We start from the raw sequence: 20,664 nt of genomic DNA on the forward strand, positions 1-20,664 counted from the left end.
ATATGTGTGTGTCTACTTTGTGTGTGGCATACAGCATTTACGGGCGACTCAGTGTATGTTTTTAAGAATTTTGACATGCGTCTCTCACTGTGAATACTAAGAGGTCTTTTGTACTCGGCGACCCACTGCTGGTTCACTCTGGGCAGCCCACTTCACTGGCCTCCAGGATATGAGTGGCATGGCAGTGGCACACATTTAGATGTGCCGGCACACGAGTCAGCCTGCAGCTACGGCTCATCCGAATGAAGGCTGCTGTTAGCCGTGTAATATGTCACTGAAATATGTGCGTGCGTTTATAACATAGAATAGACTAAGTCACGGAAGACAGCTCTCCCCATAGGCGCTGAGTAACTGGAGGATTTGTCACAAATACAACCAAAAAAAAAAAAAAAAAAAATCTTCTGACTGTCACTTCAGAGAGCTAAATAAGCACTTTGGAGTTGGAGGGAAATGGACCAGTGAGGGGAAATATTCAGTGTGTCACAGTCTCTCGAAAATGATATGTTATGAGTCTATATATATATATACTGTATATATATATATACATATATATATATATATATATATATATATATATATATATATATATATATATATAAAATAAATGCACCCTTGTTTTTTTTTTTTTTTGCATTGATTTATTTATTATTTTTAATGTATTATTAAATTTTCTTTAATTTTTTTTGAATTATCAGGATAAATACACATTCATAATGTATAAAAGATATAATGATATAATGTGATGAATATAATGCATTATATTTGTATTATAATATTTGATATAATGTATAAAATATGATATTTCAACAATGATAACAATATTACTGAGGACCAATAATAACTGATTTCTGAAGGATCATATGACACTGAATAATGGCTGCTGAAAATACAGCTTTGCCAACACAGGAATAAATTACATTTTAAAATATATTAAAATAGAAATACTAAAATAGAAAACCAATATCTTAAATTGTAATAATATTTCACAATATTACTGTTTTTACAGTATTTCTAATCTAATAAATGCAACATTGGTGAGCATGAAAGACTTATTTTAAAATATTCAATAAATCTTATTTATTTGTGAAAAAAAAAAAAAAAAAATATATATATATATATATATGTGTGTGTGTGTGTGTATACAAATATACATACATATTTTTCACAAATCAAAGGTTTCTTACATTCTTTAAGATTTCTTATATTTTCTTTTTGATCTTTTTTTTTTTTTTGCTGCTATATTGATTCATTAAGCTTCAACAATGAACTGAACATGAATGCTATCAAAAAAAAGAATTGTTTGTGTTCGTCTTGTCTTAGAATAATCAGAGCTCTGTGGACAAACAAAAGTGCATAATAAAGAATGTAAATGAAAATGACCCCCAGTAAAGTGATGAAAAGACGACCACATGCATCTTGGAATGTGTGGGACAATCAAAGCTGACAGGGAGAAAATAAGGGTGTCTCCAGTAAACACGCAATCCCAGTTTGCATCTCTCTTTTGTCTCGTCCTGGGCATCGAGAGACTGAGAGCACTGGTGCTTTCATAAACGGCTCTAACAATTTTTGTTCTGATTACACTGAGACTGAAAAACAAGCTAAATATGATCCAACATAACTTTTTTTCTCCTCAATTCCTTTCTCTTTCTCTCTTTTCATCTTGCCTGTCGTACTGCGGGGCTGTTTGAGACAGCTCTGTAAGTGTAGTCTTCGGTTTAGCCGATCCTTGTGGACACCTAACTCGATATCACTAAAGTTTCTTTCTTCCTCAAATGTGTTGCCAGCAGACTTTTCCCTGAAACAGACTTTTTAGTTCAAAGAAAGTAGAAATTGATTGCTATTTGGCCCTGTCTTGTCTTTGTTGCCATCCTGCAGTGACTGTTTCAGGCTTCAGGATTATTCATTGTGTGTGATTGAAAGCTGCCTGTCAATAGCTGACCTGCTCAACACTCACAGAAAGAAAGAGAGACACAAGCTTCACCTGTGGGGTTAAATGGCCTTTTCAACATTGTTCATCAGACATAATGCTCTTCAATATACAGGTATCTATTACTTTTTGTTCCTGCATCTGCTTTTAACTGCTTTAGGTGAATGCATACCTTGACTCTAGGGGTCAAACAACTAAAAATCAAGTCAAAAATCTTTGTGTTTTTAGTGTTTCTGGAGACAGACCTTAGTTTTAGTAGTCATGTCAAAGCAGTAACTAAATCAGCATACTATCATCTCAAAAACATTGCAAGAATTAGATGTTTTGTTTCCAGTCAAGACTTGGAGAAACTTGTTCATGTCTTTATCACCAGCAGGGTGGATTATTGTAATGGTCTCCTCACCGGCCTTCCAAAGAAGACCATTAGACAGCTGCAGCTCATCCAGAATGCTGCTGCCAGGATTCTGACTAGAACCAGAAAATTTGAGCATATCACACCAGTCCTCAGGTCCTAACACTGGCTTCCAGTTACATTTAGGATTGATTTTAAAGTACTTTTACTCATTTATAAATCACTCAATGGCCTAGGACCTAAATACATTGGAGATATGCTCACTGAATATAAACCTAACAGACCACTCAGATCATTAGGATCGAGTCAGTTAGAAATACCAAGGGTTAACACAAAACAAGGGGAGTCTGCTTTTAGTTATTATGCTGCCCGCAGTTGGAACCAGCTTCCAGAAGAGATCAGATGTGCTAAAACATTAGCCACATTTAAATCCAGACTCAAAACTCATCTGTTTAGCTGTGCATTTGTTGAATGAGCACTGTGCTACGTCTGAACTGATTGCACTACGTATTATCACTTTCTATTCTTAAATGTTTTAAATTCTTTTTAAATAATTTTTTAAATCACTTTGTTTTTATTGTTGTGATTATTATTATTTTTAATTTCTTGTTATTATTAATGACTATTTCACTTCTTTTTATGTAAAGCACTTTGAATTACCACTGTGTATGAAATGTGCTATATAAATAAACTTGCCTTATGAGTAAAGGTACTGGCCTTTAAGATACAAACTAGACTATCTACTGCATGTTATGCTGGATGCTGGAATAATAAGATGCTAGGAAGAGTTATAAAGCTGTTACCTAGTATTTTGAGCTCTGCGCTGGAGTAGATGGCTCCGTACTTGTTCTCGGCGATGCACTGGTACATTCCCGAATCAGCCTGCTGTAGTCTGTGAATGATAAGCTCCCCATTCACCATTTCCACTCTGCTCTGTGGGGAGACAACAGTTGCTTTAGAACCACGTGTTCACCTGTCAGGCTGTTTCTCAAAGTAATGTCAGTTACACATCTGCCAGAGTGACTTCAGCATGAGACCTTTATACGTGACAAGTGATTGATGTATCATTATATTACCACTCAGTGATATGTTATGTATTAAATAACAGTTAGTTTTGGTTCTCGAGTCAAAAGAGGACCATGTTTAAAAAATATGTTGGAGCACCTTCCTATGTAATGCAAGAGTGTATGTAAATAGGTTCCACAAGCTTACATTGTGCTGGCCCAGCATTTGTGAGTTACTTGCTTGCTTACATAAGGTATGTTTCTAGCCTTAAACAAAAGTCTCCATTCAACAAACAATTGAAATATTAAACAGATCTCAGAGATTTCTCTTTGCCATAAGTGAGCTCTCTCTGTGTGTGTGTGTGTGTGTGTGTGTGTGTGTGTGTGTGTGCGCGTGCGTGTGTACCTGTGAGTTGAGAGGTTCTCCATTGCGCAGCCAGCGATATGTGGGCCTGGGCTTTCCAGTGGCTCGACACTCCCAATGGAGCTGCTCTCCGCTGTCCAGTTGAGTGTCATTTATCATGCTGATCCACTGCGGCAGAGCTGTGCCAGGAACGCAGAGGAGACATGGAACATATGCAAGATCAGGGCTTAACTGTAAGGATTTTTCCCCCTTCAGATTTGTACTTGTCGTGGTGAAATTTGCAAAAAAAAAAAAAAAAAAACAAAACAAAACAAAACAAATAAATAAATAAAATAAATAATAATAATAATAATAATAAAAACAATAAAAAAATACATATTTTTTGCAATAACAAATAAAACAATTATTTCACAATAAATAAATAAATGAATAAATAAATAAATAACCTCACTGAAAATTAAAAATAAACTGTAGAATTTACAATTTTCACTAAGAAATTAATTTACCTTAATTTGTGCAAAAAAAAAAAAAGTATCTGCATGTAACACTGAATTAAAAATAACATTTTTAGGTAGAAAGACTGAAATTGTATTTTCTTGTAAAACACAATCCAACAGCCTTTGTTTTGTTTACAAATTTGAACAATCAAATTGTCTTTTTACATTGCATTGCCATTTCTGGCATGGGCAATATAGACAGTCACCTAGGCTGGCAGCAGTGTTAATTGTGTTGACAAATACATTTATATCAACAATATTTATGTATTTATTCCCCCACACAGATAAAAACAAGATGCTAACTAAACAAAAAACAGTTTTAAATGCAGTTTTGAAAAATTTGTTAGGAATGATTTTGGAAGAGATCTGGCGTATGTGTACTGTGTAGAGTTCTTTTTTTTTTTTTTTTTTTTTTTTTGTGCTTGAATGGTCAAACGGACAAACACACACAAAATTATGTCAGAATGTTTGTATTCACTATTCAACATCGGATGGGTATCAGTATATTGGATCGGGTATTATATCTTAAAGTGACAGCAGCGTAATAAACCTGCTACCGTCTGTTTCATTACTGTTAATTTAAAGTATACAATGAGATTAGAAATTTTACATAAATGGTAAATGAATGCATTGCAATATAAATAAACCTGTTAGATTATTGTCAACTAGATCTACGGCAACATCAATCGCGCCATTTTCATAGCATTGTACCCGCTATCCCTTCTGCACACCATTCTCATTGAAACATTCTCATTCTCATTTTTCTGAGCATCACCTTGTACCTTTTTTTTTTTTTTCAATTTGAAGCACTTTGCCTATGAAAAACATCTCTTCACCTGATAGAAAAAAAAAAAACTTTGACTATAAACTCTGACTATAAAACTTTGTTAACATGAAGCACAGTTTGTAGGTAGCCCGTGTCGCATTGTCCTTTTGCAGAATGAATATGTATGAGAGGATCAGTGGGGAGTGTTTTCATTAAGAATGATGAGCAGAAAAGTTATGAAAGCAGTGGACCTTTAGTACCCAGCATGCACAGGAAAGTCTTTGAATTTAATGTGAAGAAAATTAACAGTCAAATGTTTAGAGGCTTGTTAAGGAGGCACATATTATTAATCTTTAAAGTAATCAGACTTAAAATTTTGGTAACGCTTTAGTATAGGGAACAATTCTCACTATTAACTAGTTGCTTATTAGCATGCATTTTACTAGCATATTAGCTGTTTATTAGATTTTATAAAGCACACATTCTGCGTGACCACAATCTGCATCCTTAATACTACCCAATACCTAAACTTAACAACTACATTTCTTACTATTAATAAGCCGTAATTAGGAGTTTATTGAGGCAAAAGTTGTAGTTAATAATTAATATTGAGAACTGGACTTTAAAATAAAGTGTGACCAACATCTTCATCTTGAGTTAATTTCATGAGGTTGAGAGAAAAGGAGAGAGGAAAGGTGTGGGTAACCTCTGGCAAAGACTTGGGCTCCTTGAGTTACAGCTCTTGGACATGGTAATAAAACTTACTGCTTCCCACTATCCACACCTCTATTCCTCACTTCAGACCCAAAGCCAGGACAATAACGGCAGGCCGCAGCCTTGAGGAGGATGCAAACCCCTGCCCATCGGCGGCCCCTGACTCGTTGCTCACTCAAAACACGTAAGACGATCTGCGGCTGCTGCATGTGACATATAATTCACACAAGCTGCGGCAGACGGTTAACCTGCTCTGAGAGAGAAGCTTGCTGAAGGCAAGCCTTCAATCACATCTGTCGAGAAAAAAGGGGCTTGCAGACTGAATTGGGTGTATGTAAATTGTAAGAGCAGACATGCGTCTGGAATACATTTTGCAGGTGAAGGCAGTAGCTGTGAGCCTTAAAGGCCTTTCCACACTGAGCGTGAAAAAGCAAAACGTATATCAGACGCGATGACACACTGTAATAAAACAACAGATTCCTATGGATGCTTCCACATAGACCGCGAATATTCGCGCACCGAAAATGTGAATGTTTTTCTTTCCTCGAACCAGTCGAATGAATCTTTTCAGTTTCACAAAGCAAAAACATGGGCCGTCCAATAAGATTTCAGCATTACATCACGTAGCCAGAGCAACTGCTGTTACTCAAAAGGTCGACGCAGTGGCGCTAAAAGCTCAGAAGACTGTATTGAGCACGAGGAGGACTTTCAACCAACATACAAAAAATATGAATGTCGAGATGTTGTTGTTGGTGTCTGAACATAGAGAACTTTTTGACTGTTTTAAAAAATTGAGTGAAACATTTTTTCTACACGTGAAATATGAAAGCAAATAGACATATGATTACAATGATATATGTATGTGTTTTGTATACAGTTCATGGTATTTTATAACAATAAAGGATGCTGATGACATACAAAGAGTGTGCCTATAATAATCAAAATCAACTATAGATCACAATCGGAAGTTATTAGAGGCCCTCGATGATGTTTTAAAGTGACAAATGTAAACAAATACATTAATAATCACATAAATTTTCAAGTGTAGCTTAATGCTAATTGTCCCTCTAATTATATTATAGGATATTCTTGTAAGCATTAAATATATTTGTGTTTCTGGTGTAGAACCAATCTTTATTTATCTTAAATTAATGCTGTATATTGAGAAGCGGACGATGCACCTAGCGTGCAGCCGTGAATTATCAGAAGGCAAACAATCGTTTCACGCTTGGTGTGAAAGCACCATTCGTCAGCGATTCGCCTCACTTTTCCGCATCGCTCTCAGTGTGGAACAGCCTTTACTCCAAGAGCATTTTCAAGTTTGACAGTGGAGGCCAAAATAAGAAGTTACAAACACATACTAATTTTTAATAGCAAACACATCTTAAAACCAGTACTGAATTTTTGTAGCAGTTTTTTCACTTACTCAAAGGATCTTGCATCAAAGTGCTTTTCTTGCTGACCCCATAGGATAAACGTACCTATTAAGCTCACATACCCATTAAGCACACTTCCATTTTTCAGATCAGATTATAAAAAATGATGTATTATCCTACTTGTGTTATGTTGACCTAGTTTCCTTAGTTCCCCTGATTGGCTTATTAGCTTCACACCTGTTTCTGTTTCTCCTTGATTACGTTGAGTATTTAAAGCCTGTGTTCTCCCCTCATTCTTTGTCTACAATTATTTGTTCTATGTGTTTTGCTACTCCTTGCTCCTGGATAGTCTCTGTTTTTGATTTGTCTTTTTATTAAAAGACTCTGTTTTGTTTATACTCCTTGTCGTGCGCCTCCATTAGTATAGCAAACCGTAACAGAATAGCAGACCTAAAAAGTGAATTATTTTTAAGCTGCGTGTTTCTTTGTTTGTATTTTTTGTTTTGTTTTGTCTCCTCTTCCGGAATGGCCTTGCCAGCTGTCCAACTCCTGTGCCTGGAGCAGATGGACCATTCGCTGGAGGACCATACCAGGGATTTTCTCAATCTGGCGTGCCTTACCCACTTCTCGGACCGCTCGCTCTGTGTTTTCTACATCTCCAGCTTGAGCGAGCGGTGTAAGGCACGCCTGCCAGCGAAAGGTCCCAAAGAGGATTTTGCCGTTTGTGTGGAGTGGGTGCTGGAGAATAATGGACTGTTTTTCTTCGTCAGCCCCTCAGAGGAGGATATCTCCAGCCCCACTCCCGAACCAGAGACCAGCCAGCCGTCACCCTGCTATACGGAGATACTGCCTGAGCCCACTGCAGACGGAGAGCCTCAGCCCGCTGCGACTGAGCCTCAAACATTCTCTGACCAAGTGCGTGAGCAGGCAACAACTCCCTCGAAGACGGATGATTTGGTGGTGTACAAGGGCTTGGAGGGAAGCCCCGCCCCCACTCCTACGACTGAGGGTGAGCTGCATCTCGTTTCTGGGAGTTATGAAGAGGAACTAATGGACATCTTCCAGATGGACCTGATAGACTGGTTTGGAGAAGTACTACCCTGTGCTCCTGAATCTCCTGCGTCTCTGCTGGTTCCGTCCAGCTCAAGTCCTCCTGTGGTCCCTCCCAGCCTCCCTCTCCCGCCTCCTCTCAAACCAGCTAGTTCCTCGCCTCCAGCTCCTTTGATGCCTGCCATGCTCTCTGTTCCGCCGCCTCGGGACTTCCAGTCTCCAGCTCCGCCCAGACTTGCGGATCCCCTGTCTCCACTTCCAGCCTCCGAGCCTTGGACTACACTTTGGTCCTCCGACCCATCGGCTCCGCCTCGGCTCCTAACTCCCTCGTCTCCACCGTTGCCCGTCATACCACTGGCTCCACCGGGCTCCCTCGTCCCTCTGGCTCCACCTTGGTCAGTCGTCGACCATCCACCGCCTCGGGACTCCACTCCTCTGGCTCTGTCAGACTCCTCCTTCCCTCCAGCTCCACCTTCATTCTCAGTCGCACCGGCTCCACCGCGGTCGTCTGGATCCCCGCCTCCGCCTCAGTCGCCTGTGCCTTCAGCTCTGCCTCGGCCCTCCGGATCCTCAGTTTTGCCCGGGCTCTCAGTCTGGTCTGTTCCACCTGGGTCTCCACCTCCAGCAGCTCAGTCTCCGTCATTCGGCCCCCTGGTGTCGTCGGCCCCTTCTCCACCGTGGCTCCTCCTGCCGTCAACCTGGGTGACCTCGGGATTGCCACCTGGCTCCTCCTGCTCCGGGCTCCTTCCTCCATCGACTCCACCCTGGCCCTATGAACTTTGTCCCTTCCCCATTACCTGCCCTTCTCCTGCTCCACGCCCACCTCCAGAACCCCCACCCTGCCTCCTCTGTTGTACTGCTTTTGTCGGCGCAGTGACGCGCCGTTCTGGGAGGGGGCGAAATGTTATGTTGACCTAGTTTCCTTAGTTCCCCTGATTGGTTTATTAGCTTCACACCTGTTTCTGTTTCTCCTTGATTACGTTGAATATTTAAAGCCTGTGTTCTCCCCTCATTCTTTGTCTGCTATTATTTGTTCTGTGTTTTGTTACTCCTTCCTCGATATTCTGTTTCTTGATTTGGATTTTTATTAAAATACTTTTGTTTATACTCCTTGTCGTGTGCCTCCATTAGTATAGCAAACCGTAACAACTTGATGTCTCAACCAATTGATGTTTGTTACTATATACCTCCTATAATTAAGTCAATCGGATCATTGCACACTGAGATATGGCTCTCCATGCGTTCACACTGTCTGGCGGTCATTTTGAAAACTGGCTAAAAACTTTCACAAAAAGAGGAGCCCCTTAAATGTTTTTTTTTTTTTTTTTTTTAAATGTTTAAGCCTTTATTTTGGGTAAGTTTCACTACTTATTGTAAAATTAAGAGATTAATGTTCAGACTTTTGCATATTATAACCTGGAATTTGGGTGTGGGAAATAATTACATTAGATCCAAAAGATAGTTTTAGCAACACTACAGAACAGATGCTACAGAACACAGTTAGCTGACTAGCTGTATAAGATTGTGTGTGCTACGCTAACATATTACTTCACGGGCATTACTGGCTTGTACTTTTACATCCATAATATTATAAATTTACAGTTTACTGCTGGTCTGTCGTTTTACAGTGCTGCGATTTTTCAATATTCCACATTGAACGTCTATGTAAATACTTCATAAACAGACTTTAAGTATTAACTGATGGTTGTCACTTTAAGTTAATCATTTACCCTATGCCATAGGTTTTCATATATTGATTTTACCTTTTGTTATGACATTACTTGGATTTATATAGGGTCTTTACTCACAATTAAGTTTCCATAAATAGTCTGGGTGGTCTGGGAAGAGACTTTTTCTTATAAAGGTCCAATAATGTCTGTTGATTAAGGAACTTGATTTATATATTTAGAAGGATTTTGCTGGTAAAAAAGTGGGCGTTATATTCCAGAATGGAGCCAGACTTGACTAAAAGACCCATCGTATTCAGTTGTGAGTACTTTGTGAGCGGGACATGAAGTTTAAAAGTCAAGTTCACTCTCCTTATCAAAATATCAAACATGTTTGATATTTTTCGACTGCATGAAACCATAGTCTGAACTTAAAAAAAAAAGTGATAAACTATGTGATTTTCTGTGAAATTGGTCGATTCCAACTGCCCAAAATCTGTAGAATTAGCTTTGACTTTTGGTAACAAGTGTTGACACATACAGCCTGTAAATTGGGGCACAAATCTGGGCTAAAGTTGTGCCTTGTATTTCACCTCTAATAACTCATTCATGAAACAACAACAACAACAAATACAACTGATTACTGTGATAATATATTTACTGTATGCGTGTCATCTGCCGCTTTGAATACTCAGATGGAATCTAAATGGCTCTCAATCATGGCTTAAAATCATTCTGAAATTGCTTACAGTGATATTGTTCCTCTGTGTCATTATCATTTTAGCTGTGGTGTGGATTTTGCTATTCTCTTAGAATTAGAACAATTGGTAAAACTTTACAGTTACCCTTATAGTTATTGTTCTCGGTAGTCACTCCGTAGATGCTGACTTGCACTTTATGAATCACCAAGGACCATGGTTTCAGCTAAAAATCTTCTTTACTGCTCTATTGAGAGAAAAAATGTCACCTACATCTTTGATGACCTGAGGGGGATGAAATTGATGAACTATTTTTTTGGGTGAACTATCCCTTTAACAGTTCTTCTCTAAAATACTACTAAAATAATTCATGAAGACAACAGAAAGAACACAATAAAAGTATATTTGGACATTGTTGTGATGGATAAGACAAACAGCTGTTGTTTTGTCAAGCTTTGTTCAGCCAGACTGTGTGATGAATCATAGATCCAAGTGACAGTCATAAACCTCTTAAAACCAGGTTTTCATAAAATCACTGGGACACTGCATTCATCTTGTGGCCCGCTGATACACTTACTTTTATGACATAACACACTTCATCTAAGTCACAAACCCTATCGAACGGATAAGGAGAGAGGAGTCTGCGAAAGATGAATGGAGGTCCCAGATGCTCGTATTAGGCCTCTACCAAAGCTACGGTGGGTCAGGGGAAATATGTGGGTCAAAAAATATAGCATTTTCAGCTACACAAGCAAGAATAATGATAAAATAGCCCCTAAAATTTAATTGGACAAAAGTCTTCAGAGCACAGAGCCATTTTGTCCTCGCAAAACTTTGACAAAAATGTAAGCTGGCCAACTTTGCTTAAATTTATACCTTCTGTCATAAAGGCCAGTCAGAATTATGCCAAAGAGAGCGAGAGTATGCCCAGAGGAATAATTTATGAAGGAACCTAATCAGAAATGGACCCAACGGATCCTGTTCTCACGCTACTGCGACACATAACTTCAAAGCCTTTTTTACAAATAGCTCTTACATTTTTACATTTTCTGAAGAAAATGTGCGTAGTGCTCGTCCACCCAAAACTAGGGTATTCTGGGTGGCTGTGAAAGCATTGCTAAAGGGATTTGTGATGTGGATGGATGTTATAATAGAGCAGAGGTCTTCAACCCTTCAACCCAACTACTGGAGACCCACTGTACTGTAGCGTTTAGCTACAACCCTAATCAAACCAACCCTCGACCAGCTAATCAAAGTCTTCAAGATTGCTTGAAAATCATCAGTGTGGTGTGTTGAAGCAATTTGGAAGTAAACATTGTAGAACAGTCTGTCTTTAGGAGCAGAATTGAAGACCTCCACTATAGAGCCCATCCTGAAGTTACTATGATAGTCTGGTTCAGGGATCAGATTTTTAAGGTATGTTTAATTGGGAATAAAAGCTAAACTCGCAGGACAGTGGCCTTCCAGAGCTGGAGTTGCTCATACCTGGTTTCAGGGGTGGCACCACTACTCCAAAAGTGGTGGGGCAAAATTTCATACTATAAAATGTAATAAAATTTGAGCTATATCAATATCAATTTTAAACTTAATATTATGTGCCACAGCAAATGCAATGATAACATAAATCAAGCAAATATTCTTGAAATTAATTTTATTAAGCAGCAAAGAATCTCAGTGTCTCAATGTATGCTTTGTGCAATACCAGGTTTAATTCCACTTATAAACAGAGTTTGTACGGTCATGAAAAACTTGGAAATGGGCCTGGAAACGTTTTGGAAAAATAAATAAACCCAGAACATTTTGGAAAAGTCATGGAAATCTATTTCACAATTCTCAGTATTATAGAATTGTGTTTAATCAGGTCCTGAATTTCGGTGTGGGATTGCACAAAGCATTAGGAGTAAGATTACTCATTCCAACAGCTTTCAAGTTTATAATGAGTGAAATTCCTGTACTCATTTATTCAATATAGCACGTAGGTTAGATGAGTAAATAAATCCACACCAGACTATCAGATCAAATCAATCATTTGAAAAGAGCGTGAGTGATTGAGCTTTACCGCATCTTCTCTCTTTGACTTTCTCTTAAAGCGGCTTCACATCAGCACGTCTGCGCAACAAGAGCTGCTGCGATAAGACTTTCGCTCGCTTTTCGGAACAGTTGACAGAATCGTCACTTGCCTAACTGGGCCATTGTTGCATCGTCACAAAAATTTATTATTTTGACGTCTTTTTAAGCCATACTCGCATGCTCCAGAGGCGGTTTCCTGCATTCAGTTACATCCAAAGCACACACGCGTAAATCCACTTTGCGAGTAGGCTACCAAATTGAGTTTGGTACCAAAAATGCGCAGTAGAGCCCTGCACGGGCCTCAAATATAGGGTCCAACTGTGTCTTATTTCTCTCTCTTTCCCATTAGACAGCTGCTGTTGCAGCCATTAAAATAGTTCAGTTTTGGTTTTTAATGGCAAATTGGTTATATTTCTTTTAGTTTCTTTATTAAGTTAATTTAGAAATATATCTGGAACATTTTTTGTTTGTTAAATTCAAGTTTTTGTTTTATTGTGTAAAGAATATTATTGTGTAGGCTACATAAATATAAAACTGTCATACATGTCATAATGGATAGTCATTGCGTGTATCAGAATTAGCCTACCTATTTGCTCACGCATGAGCAGATCCGTTTGCTCTCTGGAGACACGTTCAATCTGTGCGACTTAAAATTCCGTTTAAATAGCGAATCCGCCATGGCGAGAGCGCAACTCGCTCTTAAAGGGAATGGGAGATGAGACTCTGATTGGTTTATTGCATGTTATGCTCAAAAACACACCCATTACTCATTAAGAGAATAGGGACAACCCTTTTAGACCACGTGCCGAGAGCGCCGACCGTTTTTCCCGTCTTATACTAGCAAAAGTGGATTCGGAAACGCCCTAAGTGCACCTGCGCCATGCGCTTTAGACCATGCGCTTAGATCGTTAAAATAGGGCCCAGTGAGTTGAAATCATCACGACTTGCCTAAAATAAAATCTATAGATATGAAACACTTCAAGCATATAGTGTAAAGAGCGCTTTGCAGTACATGGAGGCACCAGCGCCTCAAATACGCCGTAATTTTTTGCTCAGAAAGGCACTGTAAGATTAATACATCATTCGGGACCGTAAAGGGTCTACTTTTATTTGTGTGCACTTTATTTGCGGTCTTGAACAGGAGTGCTTCACAATGATGAACTGAATACTTGCCTCATAGACATGATAAATATATCTAGAAAGCTTTAAATTACTACTTTAAAATGGAATAATTCAAATCGAAAATCATTACAAAACTCTTTCATTATATAGGCTAGTCCGTAAAGAAGCATTCCTCTCTAAACGCACGTCCAATGAGGAGATGGTGAGTCAGCGTCGTCAATTTCATCTTTGCAACACTGACTCATATAACACTAGTTTATTAATAAATAAATCAAATATGTCCTTACGATTTCCCCCCCTGACACATTAGTGGTAATTACTTTTGTTGGGGCTTTGCGGCACGCTAGTCTATTGCGTGCGCTTGAACGTGGATCTCTTCCAGCTGCGCTGAAGGCACTCGCCCTCGCTGCTGCTGGACACTAAACACCGTCTGAGAGCCACTCTTGACAGTCACGGTAGCACGGTCTCATGTTGTTTCCACCAGCGCGGCAAATCCTTTTCATCACCATAATAACTGATGGATGTCTAAAATATAAAAATATGGAGGAAGCCTAAAACAAGCCCAATGCCCGGCCCACGTCTGAGCTATGACCTGAAAATAGTCCCGAAGCCGTAAATAAGTCGGAGCCCGTCGGGTTCGGGCTGAAATGCAGGGCTCTAAAGCACGGCTTGTTACTGATAATATGAACAGATTTTTATTCTTATTATGAAATATTGGACCATTAGGTCATATTGTCTCAAGTCATGGAAAAGTCATGGAAATGTATTGGTAAAAATTAGTATGAACCCTGTATAAATATTAGTCTACTGAAAATATTTAAGGAGACAGCATATATTTCAAAAACCTTAAAACCCATCACAAATAAAAATTCATTTTATGTACCCTATGCAATACTCTGTTCAATAAAATTTAAATTATAGTGCTAATGAACACACAAAATCAAATTCATCAAAATTCTTTATACACAATATCGACACTCTTTACAAAAAAAGAAAAAAAAGAAAAGTTAAAACCAACCAGTAGTAGTGTTAACATTAAGTGACATGGCATCTGACACACAGAAGACAATGGCACATGTTGCTATGCTTAGGGGCACATCCAGTCTGGATTCAGATTATTATAGAACAGTGCACAAACACACCTTTTAATGAACGTCAGTCCCCAAGCTAATAACAGAAAAACAGGTTCACAAAGTTATAAAGAGCAGTATATTTTAAAAATCGAAGACACCTTCTTGTTTCTTTAGTAGCAGTCTATATTGCTAAACATTTTTCCAGCACGCTTTCTTACTTCATTTGAAGCATTCAATTTGGCGAATGTTGACGTAATTTATTCAGAATGCGGAATATGTGCATAGCTACATCATTTAAAATGTTCAAAACTTCTGAAAGATCGGACTCAGATGATTAACGTTACGCCACTGAGCGTCAAAGCGCGGTTAACCCATCAGCTGAAACAGGAGTTTTGATTGGTCTTTCAACCGAGTGAAGGTCAAAGTATACTTCGGCCGTCCACGTCCGATGAGACTGTGTGCGAGACGGAACAGAACGCGGAAAGTGAAGTATACCCAGGCCTTTAGACGACTTGAAGCGGCGCTGCACAGACCAATCGGTGTATGAGATTAAAGTATCGCAAGAGAGTGATTCATAAGCATATGGTGCCGTCTGCTCTCTAATCACTCTTGCGGTACTTTCATGTCATACACTGTTTGGTTTGTGTAGTGCCGCTTCAAGTGAACCTGCCTGAAGTGGTGGGGCAGTGCCCCAGCAGTTTGAAAAGTGGTGGGTCAAATGCCAGCTCGACCCCGTTGCTCCGGCGGCCCTGCCTGGTTTGATCTTTATATATTACATCTTCAAAGTCTCAAAGAAATAGCACATCTCCCCCAAATAAGCCAGATGATTTGAGTCATTATTCAAGTCCGTAGGATAAACTTGACTTGGCTTTCACTATTAGCAGTCCCCCAGTCACTCATTTATATTTATTCATTTAGCAGACGCTTTTGACACAACTTACAAATGAGTACAATGAAATGATTCATCCAGCTCATTCTGTTTTTCTTATTATATATAATGCAAACATAAACCTTAAAGCACTTTCCTTTTTAATGATCTGGTTGCACAGTTTTTCAGAAGCAGAGCTGTACTCACTGTAGACCTGGAGGTGTCCTCTGAAGGCAGTGCCACCTCTGGTGTTCTCAGCTTTACACTCATAACTCCCAGAATCCTCTAGCTGGATGTTGGGGATCTCGAGAACAGCCTGTGATTTGCGCAGACGGGCTTTTTTGGGGATGTTCCCACTCATCTTCCTCCAGGTGATAGTGGGGACAGGACTGAGAACATAAAATATATACAAGAAATACATTTTTAAAGAGGCAATATGTCATTTTTTATGCTTTAATAGTTTATCTTATCCCAGCCTTGTTTGAGATTATTAACCAGCGTGACTTTGGCTCAACCAATAGTGTGATTTTAGGGTGGGACTATCTGTTTCTCTTTCCAGCTGGAGCTGAGTCAAACAGTGTCATATAATTATTTGCTTTGATATGAATCACAGCATTACAAACTTTGATTTGAAGCAAAACAAAATTTGCTTTCTGGCGAAGCTAGCAGTGTAAATAGTATATACTTCATCTTTCAAAAAAAAAAAAAAAACCCTTTCTAAAAGCAATTCCTTTATCTCTGCCCAAAACGTGTATCTGTGCTAATTTGTAAAGCTGATACCATGGTCTTTTTGAAAGTACGAACAGGACAATCTGATATGGCAGCTCTCTGTAAGTGGCTGTGTACTGGGTAACACAATAAACGTCTAGATAGCTGTGTAGATAAGCAGTATTTGTACACTGCCATCCATCCCTATTTGTGGCTGTGGCGGGCGTGTGATATGACCTCCTAGGTGCGGAACCCGCGCGTAGATAACCCGCTCTATCAGACACGATCAGCACTGCTACATAGTGACAGCTCCATTTCACAGCTTTCCAACGATGGAAATGTGACGCCGAGGAAAACCCAGACACCAGCATCAATCATCCGCAGGGCCTTCGATAAAAACTTCACATTTCTGAGTTCTTACAAGGACATTTATCCACACAGGATGAAATTTCTGTCCTGTCACAGTTTAAATCACAATGGGTCTATGATAAAACTCATGGGGTCATTTAAGTTGTAGAATAAACATTTAGTCTTGATTTAATGATCAAGTGATTTAATCTTGAAGTGTAATTTTAGATATCAAGTGCATTGCTAAATGTGGATATTAATTGTTTATCTCATATTATTACTATTCAAACAAAAAGGTTTGTTTTTGAACATTGATCTAAAAAAAAAAATTATATATATATATATATATATATATATATATACACATATACATCTATATTAGTGGTGTCAAAATTAGCGCGTTAAAGCAGGCGATTAATCTCTTTCAGTTTAACACTTAAAAAATATTTAATGCAATTAACGCAGGTGCGGGGCCAGGGTTGGCTACCCCACTCACAACTGCTGCTTCTGTCACTTTTTCTCTTGACAAGAAGTGCATTTATACAGTCGCAGAATGTCTTTATGGCCACATCAAACTGGAGGCGTGTCAGACACGCACTCCACTTCACATCAGCGGCAAGCGCGAGTCAAACGAGTGCGGAAATGGTACTGTGCTCAGAGTGTGTGCTCTTCTATTGCACTCACAAAGGCGCTGCAGCCTGTATCCTTTCATATCAAAGCACAAAATAAACTACGTGCATGCAATATCTTGGTCAGTTAAGTCATGAAGTTACCAAAAAGGCGATTAAAGCTTCCTTAAAACTGTTCATGCATGTAATATATTTTATGAGTCACATTTAAGAACATACTGTATATCTGAAATGGTTTTCAAAACTGTCGTGGAGCAGCCCAGCACTGTCTCACTCATCTAGCACACCCGATTTAACTCGTAAGCTCATTAAGAGACTTCAACTTCAAGACCTCAAGTGGGTCAGAAAAGGTAAAAAGAGTTGAGAGAAAATGTGATGCGTGTCAGATCCGTGTCATGTTCAGCAGCTGCAGCTCTTAAAGAAATAACAGCCAAAATAACCTAATAACCAGCTACTGTGATGTCTATTAATCAAAGGACAAAGAAAAAAAAAGAGGATAAAATAATATTTATAGCTTTAAGGACTCATTTAGAATTTAGTGTTTGATCATTTCAATTTCTGTATATTTCTGCTGAAGGGCACAGGTAAATATGACATTTATTATAATGGGTTTATGTGAAGATTGTTTTAAGTTCCTTAAATTAGAATCTATTTTTTAAAAGTCTAATAAATGTTAAAATTGATAGCTCTCAATTATACTGTAATGTTGAATGGCTATACTCAATGGTTAAATAACGGGGAATTTTATAGACTATATACACTATACACTATATACACTACATACATCAATTATACATTTTTTAAGCAACTGTATTAAAGTTCATCAGTCATGAGCAGTGAGTGATTTATTTATTTTTTTAATTATTATTAATATTAAAGGAATAGTTCACCCAAAAATTTAAATTCTGTCATAGTGTTTTATTTTTATACCATCATTTACTCACTCTCAAGTTGTTTTAAACCTGAATTACTTTCTTTCTTCTGTTGAACATAAAAGTTATTTTCAAGAAGGTTTTTTTTTTTTTTGGGGGGTTGTTTGTTTGTTTGTTTGTTTGTTTTCTCCCTACTGTCAAAATCAATGTGGACCAGCTACTGTTTGGTTAAAAAAGCTAAAATAATATACCTACACTAAAAATGCTGGGTAAATATTGCACAGAACACATGCTGGGTTGTTTTCAACCAAAAGCTGGGTTAAATGTTTAACCCAACCTTCTGGGCAGTAACCCAAACACTGGGTCTAAACAACCCAATTGCTAGGTTCATCCATATTTTACCCAGCATTTTTAGAGTGTATGAAATATTTATTTTATTTTATTTTACAATGCAATTGTTTTGCAGTATATGGCTATTACTGTCATTGTTGTTATTATTATTACATTCTAATTGGTTTGACTTACTAAAACACCAGTGTGAATGTAATTTAGACTGAGACAGTATATCACCACTAAAAAGAGGGTTAAGTACCCTTTAAAGTTCAGGTAGGCTACAAGTCAATTCACTGACTTTTTTCTGACTTAAGTTTTCTTAGTTAAGAACATGGGTTGGAGCTTTTTGAATTTTGAACTCTGAAAGTGCGTTAGATAGAATAATTTAACTTTAAAATGTACAAAAATTACTTATTTTTATTTTATTTGTCTTTTTGTTTTAAATATTGCATCATGGACTTCATATTGCGATATTATTGTGTATATATATATATATATATATATATATATATATATATATATATATATATATATATATATTAGTGCTGTCAATCGATAAAAACAACAACTAATTAATCGCACATTTTTCTGTAATTAATCGCGATTAATCCCACCTAACATTAAAGTTTTATTGGTAACACTTTAGAATAGGGAACACTTATAAACTACGACTTTTCCCTCAATAAATTCCTAATTGGCTGCTTATTAATAGTTAGTAAGGTAGTTGTTAAGTTTAGGTATTAGGGATGTAGAATACGGTCATGTAGAATAAGGCATTAATATGTGCTTAATTACTACTAATAAATGGCTAATATTCTAGTAATATGCATGCTAATAAGCAACTAGTTAAGAGACCCTAAAATAAAGTGTTACAAAGATTTTTTATCTTCGCCCACTTTACCCTAAATGTCTGCCATTCTTTTTAATATATATATATATATATATATAATTTTTGGCACCAGACCAAATATATATATATAAATATATTTATTTATTTATTTGATTTTTCTTCCTCACAATAGGGAAATTAGTTTGGCTGTACTGCTACGGCAACTTGCAAAATAGTAAAACTGACATGAAAAAGAATTGTGACAAAATCGTGAATCGTGATATTCCTGAATAAAATGGTGCTATGATATTTTTGCCATATCGCCCACCCCTAACTTGTGCTACAACTGTTTGGCCTGTTCTACAAAACTTTCAAACTCTGTAGCACCAGTGCTAAGTGCAATAAAAGTTAATGTGCAGCCCTGAGTAAAAGTATCAATTTCTTTTTTTTCTTTTTTTTCAAGGTTAATTTAATGAAGGTTATTAAAATGTGAAATCAATTCAATTCACTCTAAAATGCACAATAACACTCCACTAAATTCTCATGAGTAAAAATGATCATATTGTTTGTCTAACCCTGAAAATGTTCGAGAGCAAATCATTGGAATAAAAAAAAAAAATCATAACAAAATGTCTAACCATTATTTCTTAAGTGGTGTAAGAACCATCCAGAAAGGTTATACCTTCAACAAAATGCCAGCATGCATGAAAGCGGCCTCTCTTGTAGCCCCGGTAACATTTTTGGCACCAGACCCATTCACCATTATAAGCTAGCAGTTTGCCTTTGAAAGAATACGGTACAATGCCGGCTCTGAAAAGCATCCCTGCAGACATTTCAGACAGACCACCCGCGCTACTGACAATAAACGCTCCAGCCTTTTCCCTGCACACAATGCCAAGCCCTTAGTCGCCCCGACTGTTAGGTTGTCATACATACTGAGTGACAGCATGGGACTAAAAGTAATTCTTAGTTCAGTTTAGTTCATTATGAGGAGTGGCATTTTCTAATAATGTGCACTGATAAATCATTTATTTGTGGGTAAGGGGGGTGAGGCCTAAAGTTCAGTGGAGGATTCGCTATCGGCACTAAATGAGCTGCGAACGAAGGGAAAGGCCATTGGTGAGTTCTCAGTGATTTCTCCATTCAGTTAGCAGTGAGTTGAGAGTCTGTAAAGTTTAATTGGACTAAGAGAGAAGCCAACAGGAATACATAGATTAATGTCTAGGTTTAAGTAATTACTTATTATTCTAATGTGGATAATTAATTGTAAACGACATTTCCTCACAAAGGGGTCCTTGAAGGCACTGTAAACAATTACTGGGCCCTTAGAACAGTTTGGCTTAGAAGGTGTTTGCGCTTGATAGGCTTTGCATTTGAATTATTCATTACAAATAACA

At 37.9% G+C, this 20,664-nt stretch overlaps 1 protein-coding gene across 4 annotated transcripts in view; it reads right to left on the bottom strand.

Annotated features, from left to right (window-relative positions):
- Positions 1-20,664, bottom strand: part of cntn5 (contactin 5) — a 382,381-nt gene that overhangs the window by 74,757 nt on the left and 286,960 nt on the right. For all 4 annotated transcript variants that reach the window (XM_058751508.1, XM_058751507.1, XM_058751506.1 and 1 more), the window contains 3 exons: positions 15,756-15,937; positions 3,690-3,826; positions 3,083-3,212 (listed from right to left, as the gene is read on the bottom strand). In XM_058751508.1, the coding sequence (XP_058607491.1) occupies positions 3,083-3,212; positions 3,690-3,826; positions 15,756-15,937 (449 nt within the window). The remainder of the gene's footprint in view (positions 1-3,082; positions 3,213-3,689; positions 3,827-15,755; positions 15,938-20,664) is intronic.

Source organism: Onychostoma macrolepis, chromosome 18 (genome assembly GCF_012432095.1).
Source record: "Onychostoma macrolepis isolate SWU-2019 chromosome 18, ASM1243209v1, whole genome shotgun sequence".
NCBI classification, from domain to species: domain Eukaryota; kingdom Metazoa; phylum Chordata; class Actinopteri; order Cypriniformes; family Cyprinidae; genus Onychostoma; species Onychostoma macrolepis.